At 46.6% G+C, this 21,524-nt stretch overlaps 1 protein-coding gene across 1 annotated transcript in view; it reads left to right on the top strand.

Moving 5' to 3' along the window:
• The window catches only part of LOC137374722 (arsenite methyltransferase-like), a 56,985-nt gene extending 56,406 nt beyond the window's left edge, over positions 1 to 579 (top strand). The window contains exon 10 of the mRNA XM_068041278.1: positions 363 to 579. Coding sequence (XP_067897379.1) covers positions 363 to 428 — 66 coding nt within the window. The 3' untranslated portion in view covers positions 429 to 579. The remainder of the gene's footprint in view (positions 1 to 362) is intronic.
• Positions 580 to 21,524: the final 20,945 nt, after the last annotated feature.

The following is a 21,524-nucleotide window of genomic DNA, read 5'->3' as shown; positions in this document are numbered from 1 at the left end:
CTAAGACACATGGGTGTAACTCAGCATTACACCGGAACTGAATTAGCAGCAGCTTCATTCAGTCAGGCCATAAAATGGCTGATGAGAAAATCTGAGCAAGTGAGTGCAATGAGAGATGCTCATCCAGGGACTGGGGCTGAGGTGTGTTGTTGATGCAGTGTAACAGGAGCTTTAAGCCACAACTGTAGTGTTGATCTGGAAGTGCCCAATGATGGATGACAAAACATGGGAGAGTGTTTCATCCACCAGTACTGACATCCCTCTCCTTAAAACACTGTTTGTTATTAACAGAGTTTTGTTTTTACAGGTTTTTAATTCTAATAAACTCTTTCCCCCCCCTCTCTCTCTCTCGCTCTCTCTAGTACTGCCACCTGAATCCCTTTCTGCTGGTTGATAAACGAGGATCGTGCATTCAGAAATGCTCCTAAGCTGAGAATGACAGCACTTGTGCAAATCAGACCGAAGCGACAAGCAAAGGTCGAGACAATAAAAACTAAATATTTATCCTGCATATTAAAGGGATCATCTTATTCCTGAAAACAGATTCCCCAGGCTTGAATAAAAAATAAGTCTGAATGAAAAAAAAGCCAATGTTTTATTTCCTTCTGTTTTAGGCTTCATCATCCCCACCATTCATTGCATAGCGTTTTTTGGTTAAGAGAATGGGCAAGTGAGCTGGCATTATTTACTCACATGTTCTCCCCTTGTTTCTGAAGGTTATTGCTCTTGTCAGCGTAAGGCTACTCTTGATCTCTTTATATTGTTGTCAGTGATCAGTATGGGGAGAAAATGAGAGAGAGAGAGCCAATCTGTCCAGTCGAACATTATGTAAAGTGACCATGTCTGAACTGTCAGTTGGTAATTGACAGGTGCACATCTGTCTCACATAGATAACTTAATTTGTTGCTGCAGAACCTCTAGGTCATATGGTGTATCCCAGGGACCCTCCCCGCCCCCACCCCACCCCTGCCCCAAGCCTCAGCAGCTTTTTGGGGAGATCTTTCGGGAGAGAGTTCCAGATTTCCACCACCTTTTGTGTGAAGATGTCCCAACATCACTCTTGAATGGCCTGATATAATTTTAAGGTTACGCCTTGTTGTTCTGGACTCCCCCATCAGAAGAAAGTTTTTCTCTATCTACTCTATCACGTTAAGGACCACAATTAAATCACCCCTTAATCTTCTATACTCAAGTGGATACAAGCCAAGTCCATGCAACCTGTCCTCATAATTTTACAAAGGGTGGGCAACTGTTGAAGAGCCCCACTGCAACATGGCATCACAACAACAAGAAGTTGCGTTTAAGATGGACTGCAGTGGCTCAAGAAGGCCATTACCTTCTCAAGGGAAATTAGGGATGAGCAACAAATACTGGCCTTGCCAGCAACACTCACATCCCATGAAAGAATGAAAAAAATGATGGTTTCTCCTTAGAAAGTAAAGGACATTGGGTTGACTCAGACTGCTTCAGTTGGGTGGAAGATGGATCATCGGGTTGGCTGCTCGTTTTACACCCTGCTTGATTATCCTTCTTATTGTATTCAGACTGGAATGGGGACGGGGAAGGGTATAAAATGGAAGACACAGTCAACTGTTCTCCACCCGGATGAACCAATTAGAATTGACCCCACTCTTTTATTAATTTACTGGACAACACACAGGCTGCTGCAGATGGGAGAGAAACATAATACAGTTCATGTATTCCGAGCACAGCAGAGGAGCACGGACATCTGAGTGTTTAGACCCATGACTCCATTCTCTCAATGTAAGAAGTGAAATTAGGAACAGGCAACTGAGGTTAGAATTATATTGAAATTGAATTAGAATTAGAATTTATTCTCAAAGTTTTTTTCCCAAACCCTGCAGCTCAGCTCCTGCCTTACCCTCACCAACCCTATAGATTACATCCTCCTCTCTCAACCCCAACTCTAGAGTTCACCTCCTCCTCCCCTACCCTCACCCAGCATGCAGCTGCTCCCCTCCCCACACTCAAAATTCAGCTACTCTCCTTCCACCTCACTGCAGCTCTACCCCTGCCCCCTCTGCAGCTCCTACCTCTCCCCAAACCCAAAATCCAGTTCCTTCCCCTCCTTCACCCTGCAAATCCTCCCCCTTCCCTCCACCATCCTGCTGATCCTCCCCTCCACCCTCCAGCATCTCCCCCTTCCCCACCAACTTCCCCTCCTCCGCCTCCCTCCTCCACCCTCCAGTTCCTCCCCCTCCCCCTATGCAGCACTTGCCCCTCCCTCCAGCTCCTCCCTATCACTCTCCCTCTAGCTATGCCCCCTCCCCCTTCCTCCAGCTCCTCCCCTCCCCCACACTCTAGCTTCTCACCCTCACTCTCCCTCCAGCTTTCCCCCCCCCCACAGCTCCAGCTCCTCCCCCTCACTCTCCCACCATTTTCCCTACTATTCCCATATCCCTTGATGTCATTAGTATCCAGATATCTAGTGATTTCTGCCTTGACCATGCTCAATGATTGATCTTCCACAGGGCTATGGGGTCAAGAATTCTAAAGATTCACCACCCTCTGCGTAAAGAAATTCCTCCTCATCTCAGTCTTAATTGGCCTGCCCCTTATTCTGAGACTGTGTCCCCTGGTTCTAGACTCACCAGCCAGAGGAAACATCCTATCCACGTCTACTCTGTCACGCCCTGTCAATATTTTGCAGGTTTCAATGAGATCACCTCTCATTCTTCGAAATTCTGGAGAATACAGGCCCAGTTTCAGTAATCTCTCCTCATGAGACAAACCCACCATCTCACGGATTAGTCTGGTGATCCTCCATTGCATTCTCTCTATGGCAAGTTTATCCTTCCTTAGATAAGGAGACCAAAACGAGACACAATACTCCAGGTGTGGTCTCACCAAGGCTTTATACAATTGCAACAAGGCATCTTTACTCCTGTATTCAAATCCCCTTGCAATGAAGGCCAACATACTATTCGCCTTCTTAATTGCTTGCTGCTCCCGCATGCTACCTTTTTGTGACTCATGAACAAGGACACCCAGGTCCTTTTGGGCATCAACACTTCCCAACCTCTCCCCATTTAAGAAATAATCTGCCTATCTGTTTTTTCTACCAAAGTGGATCACTTCACACTTATTCCCATTATATTCCATCTTGGCATGTTCTTGCCCATTCATTTAGCCTGTCTAAATCCCCTTGAAGCCTCTGTACATCCTCCTTACAACTTTCATTTCCACCTAGTTTTGTGTCATCAGCAAATTTGGAAATATTACATTTAGTCCCCATATCCAAGCCATATCCATATAAGATTGTGAACAGCTGTGGCTAAGCACTGATACTTGTGGTGCCCCACTAGTAACAGCCTGCCATTCTGAGAATGACCCATTTATTCCTACTCTCTGCTTTCTGTCTGTTGACCAACTCTCAATCCATTGCAGTATATTACCCTCAATCCCATGTGCTCTAATTTTGTTTATTAACCTCCTGTGTGGGACCTTATCAAAAGCCTTCTGAAAATCCAAATACACCACATCCACTGGTTCTACTATATATATTGTTATGATCCTGTAGTTTTTTTCCAGGAAGAATGCTGTGTGCCTTCAGGGCTGGAAAGGGAGCAGTACTGCTTTAAGGCAGCAAGCTCTAAAAACTGAGTCAAAGAATGCATTCTCGTTGCCCGGGATACAGCCATTCAGGACCAGAGATCGAGAGATACATTGTTACAATTTAATTTTGAACTGTCTTATAGTGGAAACAGACTGTTCTAACTCAGAGACAGACAGCTGGCGCAGCAGGAACAGAATAGAGATCTCTGATAAATTAAACTGAAGGAAGGGAAGTTAGACTGTGACAATCTTTTATCCCTCAAAAATTCTAAATCCAAATTGATTCATTAAAAAGTGTTTGCAAGTTGTTAATTATTGAAATTCATCGCTGGAGAAGGAAAGCATCAATTTCAACCTCTGAATTAGACAACGGACTGTTCGACTGTTGAAGAACCTTTTTTTCCCAATCAGATGGCTGTGAGGACTTCACGAAACCTTGGACTGTTCCACATCCAGCAGGATGATCCACCAGTAAATCTGCAAGGGCTCTAATTTTTTCTATTTTAAATGTTGTTTATATCTTAGTAGTGTTTAAGAATTTAGTTTTTCTAATTAAACAGTTAATTTGTTGATTTAAAGTTTTAAAGGTTTGGTTAGCCTCACTCGGGGGTTAAAAGATGGTACAATTTGGCTGGATCGTTCTTTAATTTGGAAAGTTTAAAATGATATGTTCGGCAATCTGAGGAGGGACAGGATTGAATTAACAGTGCGTTTCTCCCACCACAATCAGAATCGTATATTTTGATTGAGGGCTTTGACTGGAGCAGTCGGTTGCAATACAAATTACATCCTCAAAAAACTCCAACAGGTTTGTCAAACATGATTTCCTTTTCATAAATCCATTTTGACTCTGCCCAATCATATCATTATTTTCCAAGTGTCCAGTTATCTCTTCCTTTATAATAGATTCTAACATTTTCCCTACTACTGATGTCAAACTAACAGGTCTGTAGATTTCCATTTTCTCTCGTTCCCTTCTTTCTTAAATAGTGGGGTTACATTTGCTACTTTCCAGTCTGCAGGAACCCTTCCAGAATCTATAGAATTTTGAAAGATAACCACCAATGCATTTACTATCTCTATAACCACCTCCTTCAATACTCTGGGATGTATCTCGTCTCGTCCAGGGGATTTATCAACTTTCAATCCAATCAATTTTTTGAGTATTACCTCTTTATTTGTACTAATTTCTTTCAACTCCTCATTTTTGCAAGTCCCTTGGTTCCCCAGTATTTGTGGGAGATTTTCTGTATCTTCCTCCATGAAGACAGACCCAAAGTAACTGTTTAGTCTCTCCACCATTTCCTCATTCTCCACCACAAACTCTCCTGTCTCCACTTGCAATGGACCCACAATTGTCCTTGCTAATTTTTTCCTTTTCACATATGTCTCTCTCTTTGGCTTTTAGACTCTAAAAGCTGCTTGACATATGTCAAGGATCCCCAGGATCCCCAAAGACACATTGTACAGCGAGCTCGCCACTGGTATCAGACCCACCGGCCGTCCATGTCTCCGCTTTAAAGACGTCTGTAAACGCGACATGAAGACCTGTGACATTGATCACAAGTTGTGGGAGTCAGTTGCCAGCGATCGCCAGAGCTGGCGGGCAGCCATAAAGGTGGGGCTAAAATGTGGCGAGTCGAAGAGACTTAGCAGTTGGCAGGAAAAAAGACAGAAGCGCAAGGGGAGAGCCAACTGTGTAACAGCCCCGACAAACAAATTTTTCTGCAGCACCTGTGGAAGAGTCTGTCACTCTAGAATTGGCCTTTATAGCCACTCCAGGTGCTGCTCCACAAACCACTGACCACCTCCAGGCGCTTACCCATTGTCTCACATCACATGACAGCTTGTGTAACTCTGGGAATTTGTGAATTGTGCCTCACAAGGAGACTGTAACTGTAAAGCTAGCAAGAGAGCTAAAATCTCTCTCTCTCCCTCTCTCCAGTATGTTTCCAGCAAAGCCTCAGCTGCAAACCTACAGCCCAGCACAACCAGTAACCAGGGGACATGGATGAAGCAACGCTTCTGCCTTCCAGAACCTGAGAAACAAGCCTGAACCGTGTGTGGCCCAGTGAGGACTTCAGGACTACAAAATCAACTAAGCCCTCAGTGACCAAACTTTAGTATTTCAATTCCATTTTTATTAAGGACTCTACACAAACCTCCCAACTCTGTTTTTCTCCTCTGTAATCTATTTGTGTGCATGTGCCTCTTGTGTGAATGTGAGCGTGGATGCGTCACGTATTTTAGTAATTTTAACCGGTTTAGAGTGATAAGGTTAATAAACTTACATCTTTCAAGAAAAACTGTCTGATTGGTTCATTTGCAATTATATTAGAGGAAAAGGAGCAAGTGCTCACTGAGGTAGTAAGTTAAATCACTGTGTTAAAAGAATAAACCCTGTTGCAGTCAAACCAGAGAAGGGGTGAAAGGGGAGCCTGAGATCCCTTCCTCACCTGGTGATAACACTGTGTAAATTGAAATTGTCCATTATCACTGTATTGTCTGTGCCACATAATTTCCTTTTATATAGAGCACATAAGCTCTAATTTCCTGATTTATACCGTGCCCAACATTACAAATAGTTTGGAGTCCTATAAACAACTCCCACCAATGTTTTCTTCCCTTTACTGTTGCTTAGCTCCACCCAAACTCCACCCCTTCCCTCCCTCCAGCACCTCCCCATCCCCTCCCTCTAGCACCTCCCCTCTCTCCTGCTCCTCACCCTCCCTCCCTCCAGTTCCTTCCCCTCCTCCTCTTTCCCCATCCACCTCCCCATTCCCATCCTCCTCCTTCCTCCTCCCCCACCCCAGCCCCCTCCCTCTCCCTCCCCCCAACTCTCCCCCTCCCTCTCGCTCTCCCCCTCCCTCTCGCTCTCCCGCTCTGCTCCCCTCCAGCTCCTAGCCCTCTCCTTCCTCTAACTCCTCCCTTCCCCCTTCCTTCAGCTCCATCCCCTCCCATTCCCTGCAGCTCCTCTCCTCCCTCCATCTCCTCCCTCTCACCTCCCTCCTGCTCCTCCCTCCTCCCCATCCTTGTCCCTGCAGCTCCACCCCCTCCCTGCAGCTCCTTCCCCTCCCTGCAGCTCCACCTCCCCCTCTCCCCTCCCTGTAGCTCCTCCCCTTCCCCTCCCCCTCCATGCAGCTCCTCCTCTCCCTCTCCCTTCCCTGTAGCTCCCCCCCTTCCCCTCCCCCTCCATGCAGCTCCTCCTCTCCCTCTATGAAGCTCCTCCCCATCCCTGCCCCCTCCCTATAGCTCCTCCCCTCCCCTCCCTGTAGCTCCTCCCCTTCCCCTCCCCCTTCCCCGCAGCTCCTCCCCTCCCCCTCCCTGTAGCTCCTCCCCCTCTCCCTTACTGCAGCTCCACCCCCTCCCTGTAGCCCCTCCCCCTCCCTGCAACTTCTCTCCTCGACCGGCCATGATGGTGGAACAAAATGTTCTGCAGTGTTGTGAGGCAACTCATGATTGTATTGAAGGAAACTGATCACCTTTGCACTGTTTGTAATTTTTGACTTGGTGCTGTTTGAAGATGTTTGGTAATGTATTTTTTTACAGATTTTTATGAATAAAGTATATTTTGGAAATTAAAAAAAAATGTTCTGCAGCAGCACTCGCAGAAGGTAAAAACCGCCGCCTGCTTCACTTCGGGGACAAAAACAAAGCTCTCCTCTCCCGACTTGTTGTAAATAGGGTGAATGTGCTGGGCCATGAGGTTACAGATTGTGGTTTAATATAATTCTGCTACTCATGATGGCCCACAGCACCTCATGGATGCCCAGTTTGAGTTGCTGGAACTGTTAGAAATCCATCCCATTTAGCACGGTGGTAGTGGCACACAACACGATGGTGAGTACCCTCAATGTGAAGGCGGGATTTTGTCTCTACAAGGAATGTGCGGTGGTCACTCCTACCAATATTGACATGGACAGGTGCACCTGCGACAGGTGGATTGGTAAGGAAGAGTCAAGTAGGTTTTTCCCTCTTGTTGGTTCCCTCACCATCTGCGCTGACCAGCAGCTATGCCCTTTGGGGCTCAGTCAGTAGTGGCGCTACTGAGCCACTCTAGATGGACGTTGAAATCCCCCACCCAGAGTACATTTTGTGTCCTTGCTCCCCTCAATGCTTCCAATTGGTGTTCAACATGGAGAAGCACTGTTTCAACAGCCGAAGTGGGGGGTGGTGGGGAGGCGGGGGCAGTAGGTAGCAATAAGCAGGAAGCTTCCTTACCTATGTTTGACCTGATGCCATGAGACGTCATGGGGTCCGGGGTCAATGTTGAGGACTCCCAGGGCAACTCCCTTCTGACTGTATACCACTGTGCCGCCACCTCTGGTGGGTCTGTCCTGCCACTGGGACAGGACATACCCAGGAATGATGATGATGGTGTCTGGGACATTGTCTGCAAGGCGTGATTCCGTGAGTATGACAATGTTAGCCTGTTGCTTGACTAGTCTGTGGGAGTGCACTCCCAATTTTGGCACAAGCCCCAGATGTTCGTAAGGAGGACTTTGCAGGGTCGACAGAGCTGGGCTTGCCATTGTCATTTCCAGTGCCTAGGTCGATCTGGTTTCATTTCTTTTCTTTGACTTTGTAGTGGTTAGGTACAACTGAGTGGCTTGCTTGGCCATTTCAGAGGGCATGTAAGAGTTAACCACATTGCTGTGGGTCTGGAGTCACATGTAGGCCAGACCAGGTAAGGACAGCAGATTTCCTTCCCTAAAGGACATTAGTGAACCAGATGGGTTTTTATAACAATCTACAATGGTCGCCATTAAACTAGCTTTTAATTCCAGCTATATTAATTTAATTAAAATTCTACCATCTGCAGCAGTGGGAGTTGAACCCAGGGCATTGGCCTGTGGCTTTGGGTTACTAATCTAATGACATTACCATGATGCCACTGCCTCCACTCCTGTGTTGAAATTTTTCTGTTGTCTATCTTAAAGTTGTCTGATATGTTTTACTTGTGTTGTGCTCCTTTCTCTTTTTTTCCAACCGCAGTTTTTCTTGTGTGAGCTTCGATATCATGTTTGAGGGGTCATAGGATGCAAAAACCTTAAGCCGTCTTTAACATAAAACACTTCAAGGCGCTTTGTGAATAGATTACTTAGTATACAAGGCATAGAATTGAACAAAGTCAAGCTTTGAGGAGACTTTCAAATGTGGTAAGGGGAGTTTAGGGAGGGAGTTCCAGAAGTAGAATTGAGCTGGCTGAATGCTGTTGGTGGGGGCGGGGGTTTTGTGTGGATGTGTGATGGAAGCCAGAGTTGGAGGACTGTATTGCATGGGCTAGAGGTAATGTAGAACAAAGTCATGATGGAATTTGTAAACAAAAACAAGGGTATTGAAGTTGGTGAATTGGGAGTGAAATCAGGAATGAATTTTTCGCACAAAGGGTTGTAGAGATCTGGAATTCCTCCAAAAGGCTGTGGATGCTACTGATCAATTGGAGCTTTCAGGATTGAGATTGATAGATTTTTGTTAGCTAAGGGTATCAAGGAATACGGAGTAAAAGCAACTAACTGTTCTTGAGGCACAGATCAGCCTTATTCTAACTGAATAGCGGAGCAGACCTCAGGGGCTGATTGGTCTACTCCTACTCTTATGAGATACGGAGGGAGTAGAGGTCAGCAAAGTGTGTGCCGGCTTCACTTTGGGTTAGGATGAAGGTAACGAGTTTTGTAAAAGTTGGAATTTATTTGGGATAAAGTTCAGGAAGTTATTGAGAAGCTATTCAAGAGATTGGACTAGAGATGATGAAAGGACGGTAAGAATTTCAATGGCGGTAGATATTGGGCAGAGGCTTAGGTCAGCATTGTAGTGGAGGTGGCAGTAAGAGGTCTCTGCCTTATGGGTTTTGAAGCTTGACTCTGTTTAACAGGACACTGAACTTGAGAGCCACCAGGGTGGAGTTGGAGCAAGATCATGTTCTACTGTGGGGATTACCACATAACAACATCGACACATCTACTTATTCCACCAGGAGTCACTGAAAGGCTTGACTTGCATTTTTGTGTTTATATAGTGCTTTTCATGACGTCTCAGAGTGCTTTATAGCCAATGAAGTACTTTTGAAGTGTAGTCACTGTTGTAGGAAACGTGGCAGCCAATTCGTGCACAGCAAGCTCCCACAAACATCAATGTGATAATGACCAGATAATCTGTTTGTATAAATAGTGTCCAAATCACAAGCAGCTTCCACAGTACGGACTGCGACACCGACCCTCCCTGGTGTGCAGCAAGGTTAGACTCAAACCATAGAAGCTACATCGCTCCAAGCAGAAAGGCAGCCCGTGCATCAACACGAATAGAATTTCTTATCCACAGCCGTTACATAAGTTTCTAAATTCACTTGAAAAAGCCCTTCAAAACACTCCTACAGAGGATGCAGAGACCAAGTGGGCCCACATCAGAGATACCATCTATGAATCAGCAATGACCACCTTTGGCAAACGTGAGAAGCAGAATGCAGACTGGTTTCAATCTCACTTTGAAGAGCTGGAACCTGTCATAGCCGCTAAGCGCACTGCACTGTTGAACTACAAGAAAGCCCCCAGCGAGTTAACATTCATAGCACTTAAAGTAGCCAGAAACGCTACACAAAGAACAGCCAGGCACTGTGCAAATGACTACTGGCAACACCTATGCAGTCGTATTCAGCTGGCCTCCGATACTGGAAACATCAGAGGAATGTATGATGGCATTAAGAGAGTTTTTGAGCCAATCATCAAGAAGATCACCCCCCTCAAGTCTAAATCAGGGGACACGATCACTGACCAATGCAAGCAAATGGACCACTGGGTGGAGCACTACCTAGAACTGTACTCCAGGGAAAATGTCGTCACTGATACCACCCTCAATACAGCCCTGTCTCTGCCAGTCATGGATGAGCTGGACAAACAGCCAACAAAATCAGAACTCAGTGATGCCATTGATTCTCTAGTTAGTGGAAAATCCCCTGGAAAGGACGAATGAGCTGCCACGTTTCCTACATTACAAGTCTGCTATACTCTCAGCACTCGATGAACTGCTTTGCCTGTGCTGGGACGAGGGAGCAGTACCACAGGACATGCGCGATGCCAATATCATCACCCTCTATAAGAACAAGGGTGACCGTGGTGACTGCAACAACTACCGTGAAATCTCCCTGCTCAGCATAGTGAGAAAACTCTTCGCTCAAGTTGTTTTAAACAAACTCCAGAAGCTGGCTGAGTGTGTCTACCCTGAGGCAAAGTGCGGCTTTGGAGCAGAGAAATCCACCATTGACATGCTGTTCTCCCTTCGCCAGCTACAGGAGAAATGTTGCGAACAACAGATGCCCCTCTACATTGCTTTCATAGATCTCACCAAAGCCCTTGACCTCGTCAGCAGACGTGATCTCTTCAGACTACTAGCAAAGATCGGATGTCCACCAAAGCTACTGAGTATCATCACCTCATTCCATAACAATATGAAAGGCACAATTCAGCATAGTGGTGCCTCATCAGACCCCTTTCCTATCCTGAGTGGCATGAAACAGGGCTGTGTTCTCGCACCTACACTGGGATCGTCTCACTGCTGCTCTCACATGCGTTCAAGTCTTCAGAAGAAGGAATTTTCCTCCACACAATATCAGATGGGAGGTTGTTCAACCTTGCCCTTAGAGCGAAGAGCAAAGTATGGAAAGCCCTCATTAGGGAACTCCGCTTTGCTGACGATGCTGCATTAACATCCCACACAGAAGAGTGTCTGCAGAGACTCATCGACAGGATTGCGACTACCTCAACGAATTTGGCCGAACCATCAGCCTCAAGAAAACGAACATCATGGGACAGGACGTCAGAAATGCTCCATCCATCAACATCAGCTCTGGAAGTGGTTCAAGAGTTCATCTACCTAGGCTCAACTATCACCAGTAACCTGTTTCTCGATGCAGAAATCAACAAGCGCATGGGAAAGGCGTCCGCTGCTATTTCCAGACTGGCCAAGAGGGTGTGGGAAAATGGCGCACTGACACGGAACACAATGGTCCGAGTGTATCAAACCTGTGTCCTCAGTACCTTGCTCTATGGCAGTGAGGCCTGGACAACATATGTCAGCCAAGAGCGATGTCTCAATTCATTCCATCTTCGCTGTCTCTGGAGAATCTTTGGCATCGGGTGGCAGGATCGTATCTCCAACTCAGAAGTCCTCGAGGCGGCCAACATCCCCAGCATATACACCCTACTGAGCTAATGGCGCTTGAGATGGCTATGGCTATGTAAACCGCATGGAAGATGATAGGATCCCCAAGGACGCATTGTACAGCAAGCTCGCCACTGGTATCAGACCTCCTCCGGCCGTCCATGTCTCTCCGTTTTAAAGACGTCTGCAAACGCGACATGAAGTCCTGTGACATTGACTACAAGCCGTGGGAGTCAGTTGCCAGTGATCGCCAGAGTTGGCGGGCAACCATAAAGGCGGGGCTAAGGAGTGGTGAGCCAAAGAGACTTAGCAGTTGGCAGGAAAGAAGACAGAAGTGGAAGGGGAGAGCCAACTGTGTAACAGTCCTGACAACCAATTTAATCTGCAGTGCCTGTGGAAGAGTCTGTCACTCTAGAATTGGCCTTTATAGCCACTCCAGGCGCTGCTCCACAAACCACTGACCACCTCCAGGTGCTTACCCATTGTCTCTCGAGACAAGGAGGCCAAAGAAAGAAAGAAAGTAGTGTTGGTTGAAGTCCCCTGCACTTCTTCAAAATAGTTCTGTGGAATCTTTAACATCCACCCGAGGGGGCTGACAGGGCCTCAGTTTAACATCTCATCTGAAACACTGGATAGAGATTAGGAGTGGAACTTGGGTTTTGAGGTTATTTGTAGTGCCTCTTCTACAACCTTGGCTGAGAATGCAGACATTAGCAAATACTAGGCTCCTGCGCTGTGCTGAGTTACCTGTAGAGTGGCAGCAGACGTATTTTGATACACGTCTCCTAGGTTAAGGAGGCATCTAACCATCTATTGTTTCTACTCCTGATTGGCACCAGTTGGCGAGGTGACAAAGGTAGCTAGTACCTATGGGTCATGTACAGCTACGTGTACCTGTATACACTTTATAATGCAAACTTTGCAGATTGTGAAGAAGTTCATACAAACCACAGAGGCTATGATTTACAGTGTTTTATTATGGGTATGTTACATTTATTTAGGAGGGGATGTTGGGTGATGTGGAGTACATACTATATGGCACCCACCACAACAGTATTTTAAAGATGGGGCGGTACTCGTTTGATATATAACTGTTTGTATGGCACACAGCCTTAGCTGTATGTGATTACATGATGGGACAGGTCAACGATACAGAAACATCTGCAGCCAAAGCTGTAAAATTATCAAAGTGATTGATGACAACGCTACGTCATCAGGCTGTGCCGCGGTGCGCACATGCGCACACGGTCTCAGTCCCTCTGCGCATGCGCTGCGGTCCGGCTTGCCAGGACCAGTTTGCGCATGCGCAGATGACGTCATCGCGTAACGGCATCTTCCTTGGGAACACGCCAGGTAGGCCTCTGCGCATGCGCAAACTGGTCCGAGCAAGCCGGACCGCAGCGCTTGCGCAGATGTCCGGAGCCCGTGTGCGCATGTGCGTCAATCTTCCGAAAGCTTCGGCGCGAGTTTTTGAAAGTGGAAGGAGGAGAGGTTTCGTCGGGCATTTTATCTCAATTATTTAGTCATTTTGGACATTCGCTTCATTTTTATTTGACAGAGGAGATTGTTCCAAGGTAAGTTGCTCTGAAAATATTTACATTGTCTGGGGCACCGCATGTGCTCCAGTCCCTGTTGTTAAGTTGGTCTGAAAACATTTCAAGGGAGGGAAGGAGGGAAAGGAGGGAGGGAGGAGGGAGGGAAGAAGGGAAGGGAGGGAGGGAAGAAGGGAAGGAAGGGAGGGAAGAAGGGAAGGAAGGGAGGGAGGGAAGAAGGGAAGGAAGGGAGGGAGGGAAGAAGGGAAGGAAGGGAGGGAAGGAAGGGAGGAGGGAAGAAGGGAAGGGAGGGAGGGAGGGAAGAAGGGAAGGAAGGGAGGGAGGGAAGAAGGGAGGGAGGGAAGAAGGGAAGGAAGGGAGAGAGGGAAGAAGGGAAGGAAGGAGACGAGGGAAGAAGGGAAGTGAAGGGAGGGAGGGAGGAGGGAAGGGAGGAAGGGAGGAGGGAAGGGAGGGAGGGGAGGGAGGGAGGGAGGGGGAAGGGAGGGGAGGGAGGGGGGAAGGGGGGGAGGGGGGTGCAGCGGAGCGGAAGAGGAGTGCCTTTTTCTGTGCATGCGCCATAAACACAAGGACTGGCTGATGAGATGGAGCCAATTAATTTGCCCAACAATTGCCCTGAAGCACCTTCGGATGGAGGTGGCCATGCGCTGGACATCAGTCGCGTGCCACAATCCATGGATCCTGAGCGTTTCACCCCCTGGCCTAATGATCTGATGGACCATACATACGCCTGCCTGTTCAAAGCTCACACTTCCCCCACCTCCAGTACCCTCTCCTTGCCGTTCAGTTACACAGTCACCTGTTCCTGCACCCATCCAAGCAGTGCACGTGGACACACAGCCACATGTTTCCCCATCCACCCTTGAAACAACGGCACAGTGGCGTAGTGGGCGGCACAGTGGCGCAGTGGTTAGCACTGCAGTCTCACAGCTCCAGCGACCTGGTGTTCAATTCTGGGTACTGTCTGTGTGGAGTTTGCAAGTTCTCCCTGTGTCTGCATGGGTTTTCTCCGGGTGCTCCGATTTCCTCCCACATGCCAAAGACTTGCAGGTGATAGGTAAATTGGCTGTTATAAATTTCCCCGAGTGTAGGTAGGTGGTAGGGCATATGGGATTACTGTAGGGTTAGTATAATGAGTGGTTGTTGGTCGGCACAGTCTCGGTGGGCCGAAGGGCCTGTTTCAGTGCTGTATCTCTAAATTAAAAAAAAAACCATGCAGAGCCTTGTGAGAGACTCCGCAATTGCAAGCTGCCAGCCTGTCAAGCAGAGAAAGCGTCCAAAGGGGTTAAGCACTTGGGAACATTCAGCAAGAAGAGACTGAGCATTAAAGAAAACAAGCATGCCGTGTCCAGTGGTAGCACAAATGTGAATGCTGTTGCTGCGTACACAACTGGTGAGGTGGGAGTGCAGCCAACAACCGTCTCCATCCTCAATGTTGCTTTAAGGCAAAGGTAGATAAGAGTGAAAAGAAATGGAAGATGATGCTGATAGTAGTAGGCAGGATTAAATGGAATGGATGGGAAGACGCACGAGTAGCATAACCACTAGCAGGGAACAGCTGGGCTAAATGGCCTGCTTTATGTTCATAGTCCAAAAGAAATGTGCATCTTTTTCCAGCACCTTCACATCATTCATGTTTTCCCTGAGAGCAGCATTGAACCATCACGAGATAGGGGCAGTTACATCATCCTGACTCCTACAGCTGAGGTGGGTACTAAGTGATTCATTGGCCTATACTGCAGAGCATAAAGCATGTGCAACAGTAATTTCATTGGAGGGAGGGAAGCTCTGACACTGATGTTCTTTCATTATTTCCTTTCAAGTAAAATGTGCCCTTGAAAAAACAATCCTTGACACTTAAGGACGGCATTCCAGCAAAGGAGGCAGTGCAGGAGATGACGCAAGGATGTGATGATTCCTGCATCTGAGCTGGGTAATAAGTGCTTCATTGGCGACGTTATCAATTAGTGCCTTCACTGCAGAACTTAAAAAGGTGTGCGCAACAGTAATTTCAGTGGATGGAGGGAGGCAAGCTCTGACTCTGATTTGCTTTTTTTCTTTTCATGAAAAACATGCCGTCGAGAAAACAATCCTCGAGACTTACGGTCAGCATTCAAGCAACAAAGGCGACTGGATCATGCTGCGGAGCTTGTCACGATGTGGAAAGGAACATTGCATTTATGGATGAATTGGGAATGCACATTGGGATGTGCTTGGGGAACATTCACCAAGAATAGACTGAGCTCAGACTCTTGTGACTTTGCCTTTTTCACATGGACAATACAGTAGTGGAATAGAGAGCCACGCGTTCATTCACCACAAGGCTCTCCAGGAACAATCTCTTTAGCTGTGCATAGCAGAGACTCGGCCTGTCTGTCTCACGTGAATGCTGGACACAACACTCATGTATCCATGCACAGCAGTTCCTCGGATGCTTACTGAACTTAATAAAACTTTTCAATAATTAAACCCAGAATTGTTGAGGTTTTGTTTTGCATGCTATTTCTCCGACTTTGCAACTGCACTTCAGATATTCAACTATGGTGGAGGGGTGGAGGTAGCGGGGTAGAGGGGGGGTGGGTGAAGGGGGGATAGAGGGGTGGGTGAAGAGGGGGAGGGAGGGGTGGGGATAGCGGGGAGGGGTGGGGAGAGGGAGCATGCAAAATGCAGGGACCAGACAGTTGTAATGCCTGAAGTACTGTGGAGAAGTAGGGGAGAAAGCAACTGGATTGGGCATCCGCAGCTGGAGGGAACGGCTGAATGGAGAGGGCCGGAAGCGAGAGGCTGTAGAGAGCTGCGGGGAGCGAGCGTGCGAAGACATTGGTGTCACCGGGTCCAGGGACTGGCCGGTAAGTATTTTGCTGTTGTGTTTATGGCACATGCACAGAAAAAGGCACTCCTCTTCAGTTCCGCTGCTCCCCCCTCCACTCTCTCCCCTTCCTCCCTCTCCCTCCCCTCCTCCCTCTCCCCCTCCACACGCTCTCCCCACTTCCCCCAGCTCTACCCCACTTCCCCCAGCTCTCCCCCCTCCCCCTTCTTTGCCCCTCCCTGCTTGCCCCCTCCCTCCTTGCCCCCTCCCTCCTTGCCACCTTCTCCCCTCCCTCTTCCTCCCACCTCCCCCTCCCTCCCTCCCTCCCTCTTTCCCCCCTCCCTCTTTCCCCCTCCCGCCCTCCCTCTTTCCCCCTCCCTCTTTCCCCCCTCCCTCTTTCTCCCTCCCTCTTTCTCCCTCCCTCTTTCCCCCTCCCTCTTTCCCCCTCCCTCCTTCCCCCTCCCCTCTTTTCCCTCCCTCTTTCCCCCCTTTACCCCCCTCTTCCCCCCTCTTTCCCCCCCTCTTCCCCCCCTCTTCCCCCCTCTATCCCCCCCCGTCACCGTCACCGTCTTCCCCCCCCATCGCCGCTACCGCTGCTCTGCCCGCCCCCTGCGCTGCTCTCCCCGCCCCCCGCGCTGCTCTCCCCGGCCCCCGCGCTGCTCTCCCCGCCCCCCGCGCTGCTCTCCCCGGCCCGCTCCACTCTCTCACTCCGGCCCTTGTATTCTGCCACGTGTTTGTTAGGTTTCATCTTTGTGATTCTTTGAGCAGCGCCATCTTTAGTCCTGGCAGCTGCTACAGTCGCAAGCTGTGAATTTTTCGTGGCACATGCTGTATTTGCACATGTGCCAAAACAGCGCCACCTACCGATCGCGTTGTCAACAATTGCGGTCTAAAATTATACATTGTGGACATATCCTAGGTGATTCTTGGACTGAAATTGCTCCAGAATTTAATTGTAACCAGCACAAAACTAAGGAAGGGTGATGCGTGTCTGGATTTATTAACTATGTAGAAATTACCACTTCTAAGTACCTTTGGACCTTATTTTTGTTTAAATTTTTGAATTGATGCTTCGCATCACTTGAAGGGCACTGATTGGCTGGTGTTGGGTTTCACAGGCATTGGCTGCCCTCTGATATCTGCAGCACATGACCAACATCTGTTATTCCCATTGGATGAGTATCAGTAAGCTCTTCAACCAAAAGGGCAGAACAGCTGAGGCTGATCCTCCTTTCACCTGATGAATTTGCATGCATGCTGTCCAGAATAGAGGGGTCACTGAGTTAATCAGGAGTACAGCCATTAGCTGGTCTTTCCTGTCGCTAGCTGAAGGATGCAGAAGCCTATTATGCACTAAAAAGTTTCTCTGCTGAGATTAGCTAACTCAGCATGGGCCAGGAATCACATGCGGGACCTCCCTGCTTTGCTTAGTTCAGTGTTGCATTGTGTGGTGCCTTTAGCCACTGGGTTGAAGAACTGCTATGTGAACAGATAGCCATGAAATTTGGTGTTGATGGAACTGCAGTGCAGCTCAGGGCTGCTGACTTGGAAGTGAAATTGTGCAACTGAAGACATCGAGTTTGAATGCTCATAGTGACTAAGTATACAATCCGGAATGATTTTAAATTGATTCACCAGTCTACTGATGTGTATGAAACTCAATTACCAGCTGATAAATGTTAAATCAACAGCTAAATTCAACAGCTTCTCCAGACCATCAACTATTTTCAGCCAGATGTCATAGATCACATGTAAAGCCTGGATAGATTACATAGAATTTACAGCACATTTGGCCCAGCTGGTCTATGTTGGTGTTTATGCTCCACACGAGCCTTCTCCCAATTTACTTAATCTAATGATATCAAAATATCATTCCATTACTTTATCTTCCCTATCTAGCTCCTGCTTAAATGTATCTATTCTATTTGCCTCAACTATGCCATGTGGTAGCAATTTTCATGTTCCTACTACACTGTGTAGATGATGTGCTACAATGCATTATTTACAGTCACCAGCATTATAGTTATGTGCATGCATACAGTTTGTAATCAAAACCTGCCAAAGCATAATGTATACCAGTAACACACCCAACCGTCCATGCGTGTGCATCTGTTATATTTGCTTAAGAAAAACACTTATTGCCTTATCACATCTCTGCCAGGTCTCAGTGTTTTGCATGGAATGAATTGTATTGGAGAGTTACGTTTGTTGTGTGGTAAACGTGGTGGTCATTTTGCACATGGTTAATTTACACTGACAACAGTGAAGTAAATAACCAGTTCATCTGTTTTTGGTATTGGTTGTGAGATGTGTGCTGATGTGTGAGAATGTTGGTCTTCAAATGGTTCTATAGGAAGAAGAAAGACTTGCCTTTGTACGATGCCTTTCACCACCTCGGGTCGTCCCACAGCACTTTACAGCCAATGAAGTACTGTTGAAATGTAGGAAACACGGCAGCCAGTTTGTGCATAACAAGGTACCACAAGCAGCAGCAGTCTGTTGTAGTGATGTTGGTTGAGGGATAAATATGGGATCATTAATGTTTTCCTGCATCACTGGAATAGGTGGAACAGGTCTTTTATTTTAAATATAAAAACAGAAAATGCTAGAAATACTCAGCAGGTCTGGCAGCATCTGTGGCGAAAGAAACAGAGCAAAAGTTTTGGGTTGATGATCCTTTCTGAGTGCGTTCTGATGAAAGGCCATTGACCTGAAGCTTTAACTCTCTTTCTCTCACCACAAATGCTCCCAGACCTGCTGAGTATTTTCAGCATTTTCAGTTTTTATTTGATTTCCAGCGTCTGCAGTATTTTGCTTTTGTGCAGGTCTCTTTTTTTTTTTTATGCTCCTATCCAATTGCAAACAATGTCCCACTCATTGGGTTTTCTGACCTCTATTGATTTTGTTCCCCTCAGTACCTCGTATTCAAAATCCTCCTTCAGCCTCACTCCTCCTTACCCTTGGAGGCTTATCTAGCCCTGTATTGCTAGTGCATCCTTCTGTCTTCCTACTCAAGTGTGCTATGTGTTTCTCCCCTCCTGCAGCTCCATCATTGGTTGAAGAGCCCTCACTCTCTGAAACTCACCCACCTTGCAACATCTCTCCCCACCTTCAAAGAATGCATTACAAACCACCTCTTTGACCATGCTTTCAGTCTTCTGTAATGTCTTTCCTGCTGCAGTCTGACGCCTCACTGTAAAGTTGCTTTGGGACATTTTGCTAAGTTAAAGGTACTTTATAAATGAAATGACAACTGGCTGCCCTAGTTAATCTAATTGAGGGATTGAGATGGTTCACATTTAGATACCTACCGAGCTTCCTTGCCAGCTCAGTGTCCCATGCTGACCCATACAGAACTGTACTGAGTTAACAGATTGCAGCTGGGCAGCAATGGGAACGCTACAGTCATAACAACAGGAAGAGGCCATTCAGCCCTTCGAATATGTTACATTATTCTGTTGGATTATGGCTGATCTAAACCTTAACCATTTATTTGCTTTAGTTCCATGTCCCTTTATGTTCTAAGGCAACAAAATTACATTGATCACAGCCTTGTCCCAATATCCGCAGCCTTTTGGGGGAGAGACTTCCAGATTTCCACCACCTTTTGTGTGTTGAAGTGCTTCCTGATTTCACTTCCTCACTTTTGTATTCCTTCAGATAAAGGCCAACATTCCATTTTCCTTTTTGTACCTGTGCACTACCTTTTAGTAATTAGTGTATATAGATACCTACATCCTTTCCTCTGCCACGGCTCATGCTGATAAAAAAATATTCCAATTTGTCTTTCTTGGATCCAAAGCCGATAACCTCACACTTCCCCATATTGATCTCTATCTGCTACAGTTTTGCCTACTCACTTCATCTGTCTATATCCTTTTGTAACTTCCTATTTCCATCTACAAAACTTAGTATGTTTCCCAAATTAGTAGCATTTGTAAACTTAGATATATATAAAAAACTCTATTTTACCATCCAATTCAGTATATATGTTGAAAGGCTGAGGTCCCTGTACAGATCCTTGGGATTGACACGCAATCCCACCAATCGAATTTCATTTTCCCCCTTTATCCCATTTCATGTCTCCTACCTTTCATCAATTACCAGGCTACCTATTACTCTATGCACTTTAGTTTTTGATGATTCCTTGTGTGGAGCCTTATCAGATGGAGATTAGTGGACGATTACACATCCCTTAATAAGGTTCCAGTACCAAACACTGCTCAGCAGCAGAATTTCACTGTCCTTTCTGGTGTAAAATGGGAAAAATTTCAATCTTGTATTGATTTGGTTAACAGTTTTTGGTCTCAAAATTGATGAGGAAAAGACTGTGATAACTGCCCCTGATGGCTATCTGTACTGCTGTACTCGATTGCCCAGGGATTTCAAAACAGTCCTGTTGTTTTTTTGGTTCGTGTTATAAATCTTTTAAAAGATCTGCCCGATATTAACTCTTCGCGGATAACATTTATGGTTCAGACAATGATCTCCAAGAACACTTGCAGGTTGTTGATATGGTTTTATCCTGGCTAACTGCTGCTGGATACCTGATCAACATTAAAAAGAGTCAGTTCATTAGGGAGGAAGTAGATTTTTTTAGGCCACCGTATAACCAGGAATAGTAGGGGATTAACTCAGTCCTAGAAAGAGAAAGTAGCCACAATTCTACACCCTAGAACTTTGAAACATCTGCAGGCAAGTTTAAGACTCCTGAACTTTGCTAGATCTTTTACACTGACCTTTGCCGAGCTCTCAGCACTGCTGTATGCAAGAGTAGGCGAGGCAGCCAGAGGCGATTCATTTTTGTCCCCAGATGATTACCTGAAATTGCAGCAACTGTGCAGCGATGTACAGAAGGCTAGAGACTTGGAACAAAGGGACTTGCAGGTTCCACTTAATATTCATTTCAAAACATCTCCTAAAGTAGCAGTTGTAGCTTTTACAATGAAAACCACATTGGGCGGGTTCGGTTTCAGTCTTAAAATTTTTCTAATGTTGAAAGACGGCACAATAAAAAGAATCACAACAATGATAGTTCAGTGCCTTGTTAAAGCACAACCCCTTCAAGGGATACACTCCATTACAACTGGAATACCAGACTTGAGATCAGTCTTGCGAATGGCTTCTGATGAGAAAAGAACCCTCAAATCTGATACGACAAATGGGCCTCCTTTTTGAATGATCCGACATTCATTTTCAAATTTCTATCCTCAGACAAGGACTTAGCACAGCTCCCTGTTGTGGAAGATGATGGTACTGAGGAGAGAATTAAACAAGTACCTCTGAAACCACTTCCAGGATATCACCAGGTTATTTATTGTGATGGGTCATTGTTGATAACTGAAAAAGGGACATTCAAACAATCCTCAGCTGGGATGGAGATAATAAGAGGTACCTTTTGGGATTCTGATTCTATCCGGAGGAATTGCTAT

This window comes from Heterodontus francisci, chromosome 10 (genome assembly GCF_036365525.1).
Source record: "Heterodontus francisci isolate sHetFra1 chromosome 10, sHetFra1.hap1, whole genome shotgun sequence".
Taxonomy (NCBI): domain Eukaryota; kingdom Metazoa; phylum Chordata; class Chondrichthyes; order Heterodontiformes; family Heterodontidae; genus Heterodontus; species Heterodontus francisci.
The sequence above is the reverse complement of the archived record's forward strand: the minus strand, read 5'-3'. Positions and strand labels throughout refer to the sequence as shown.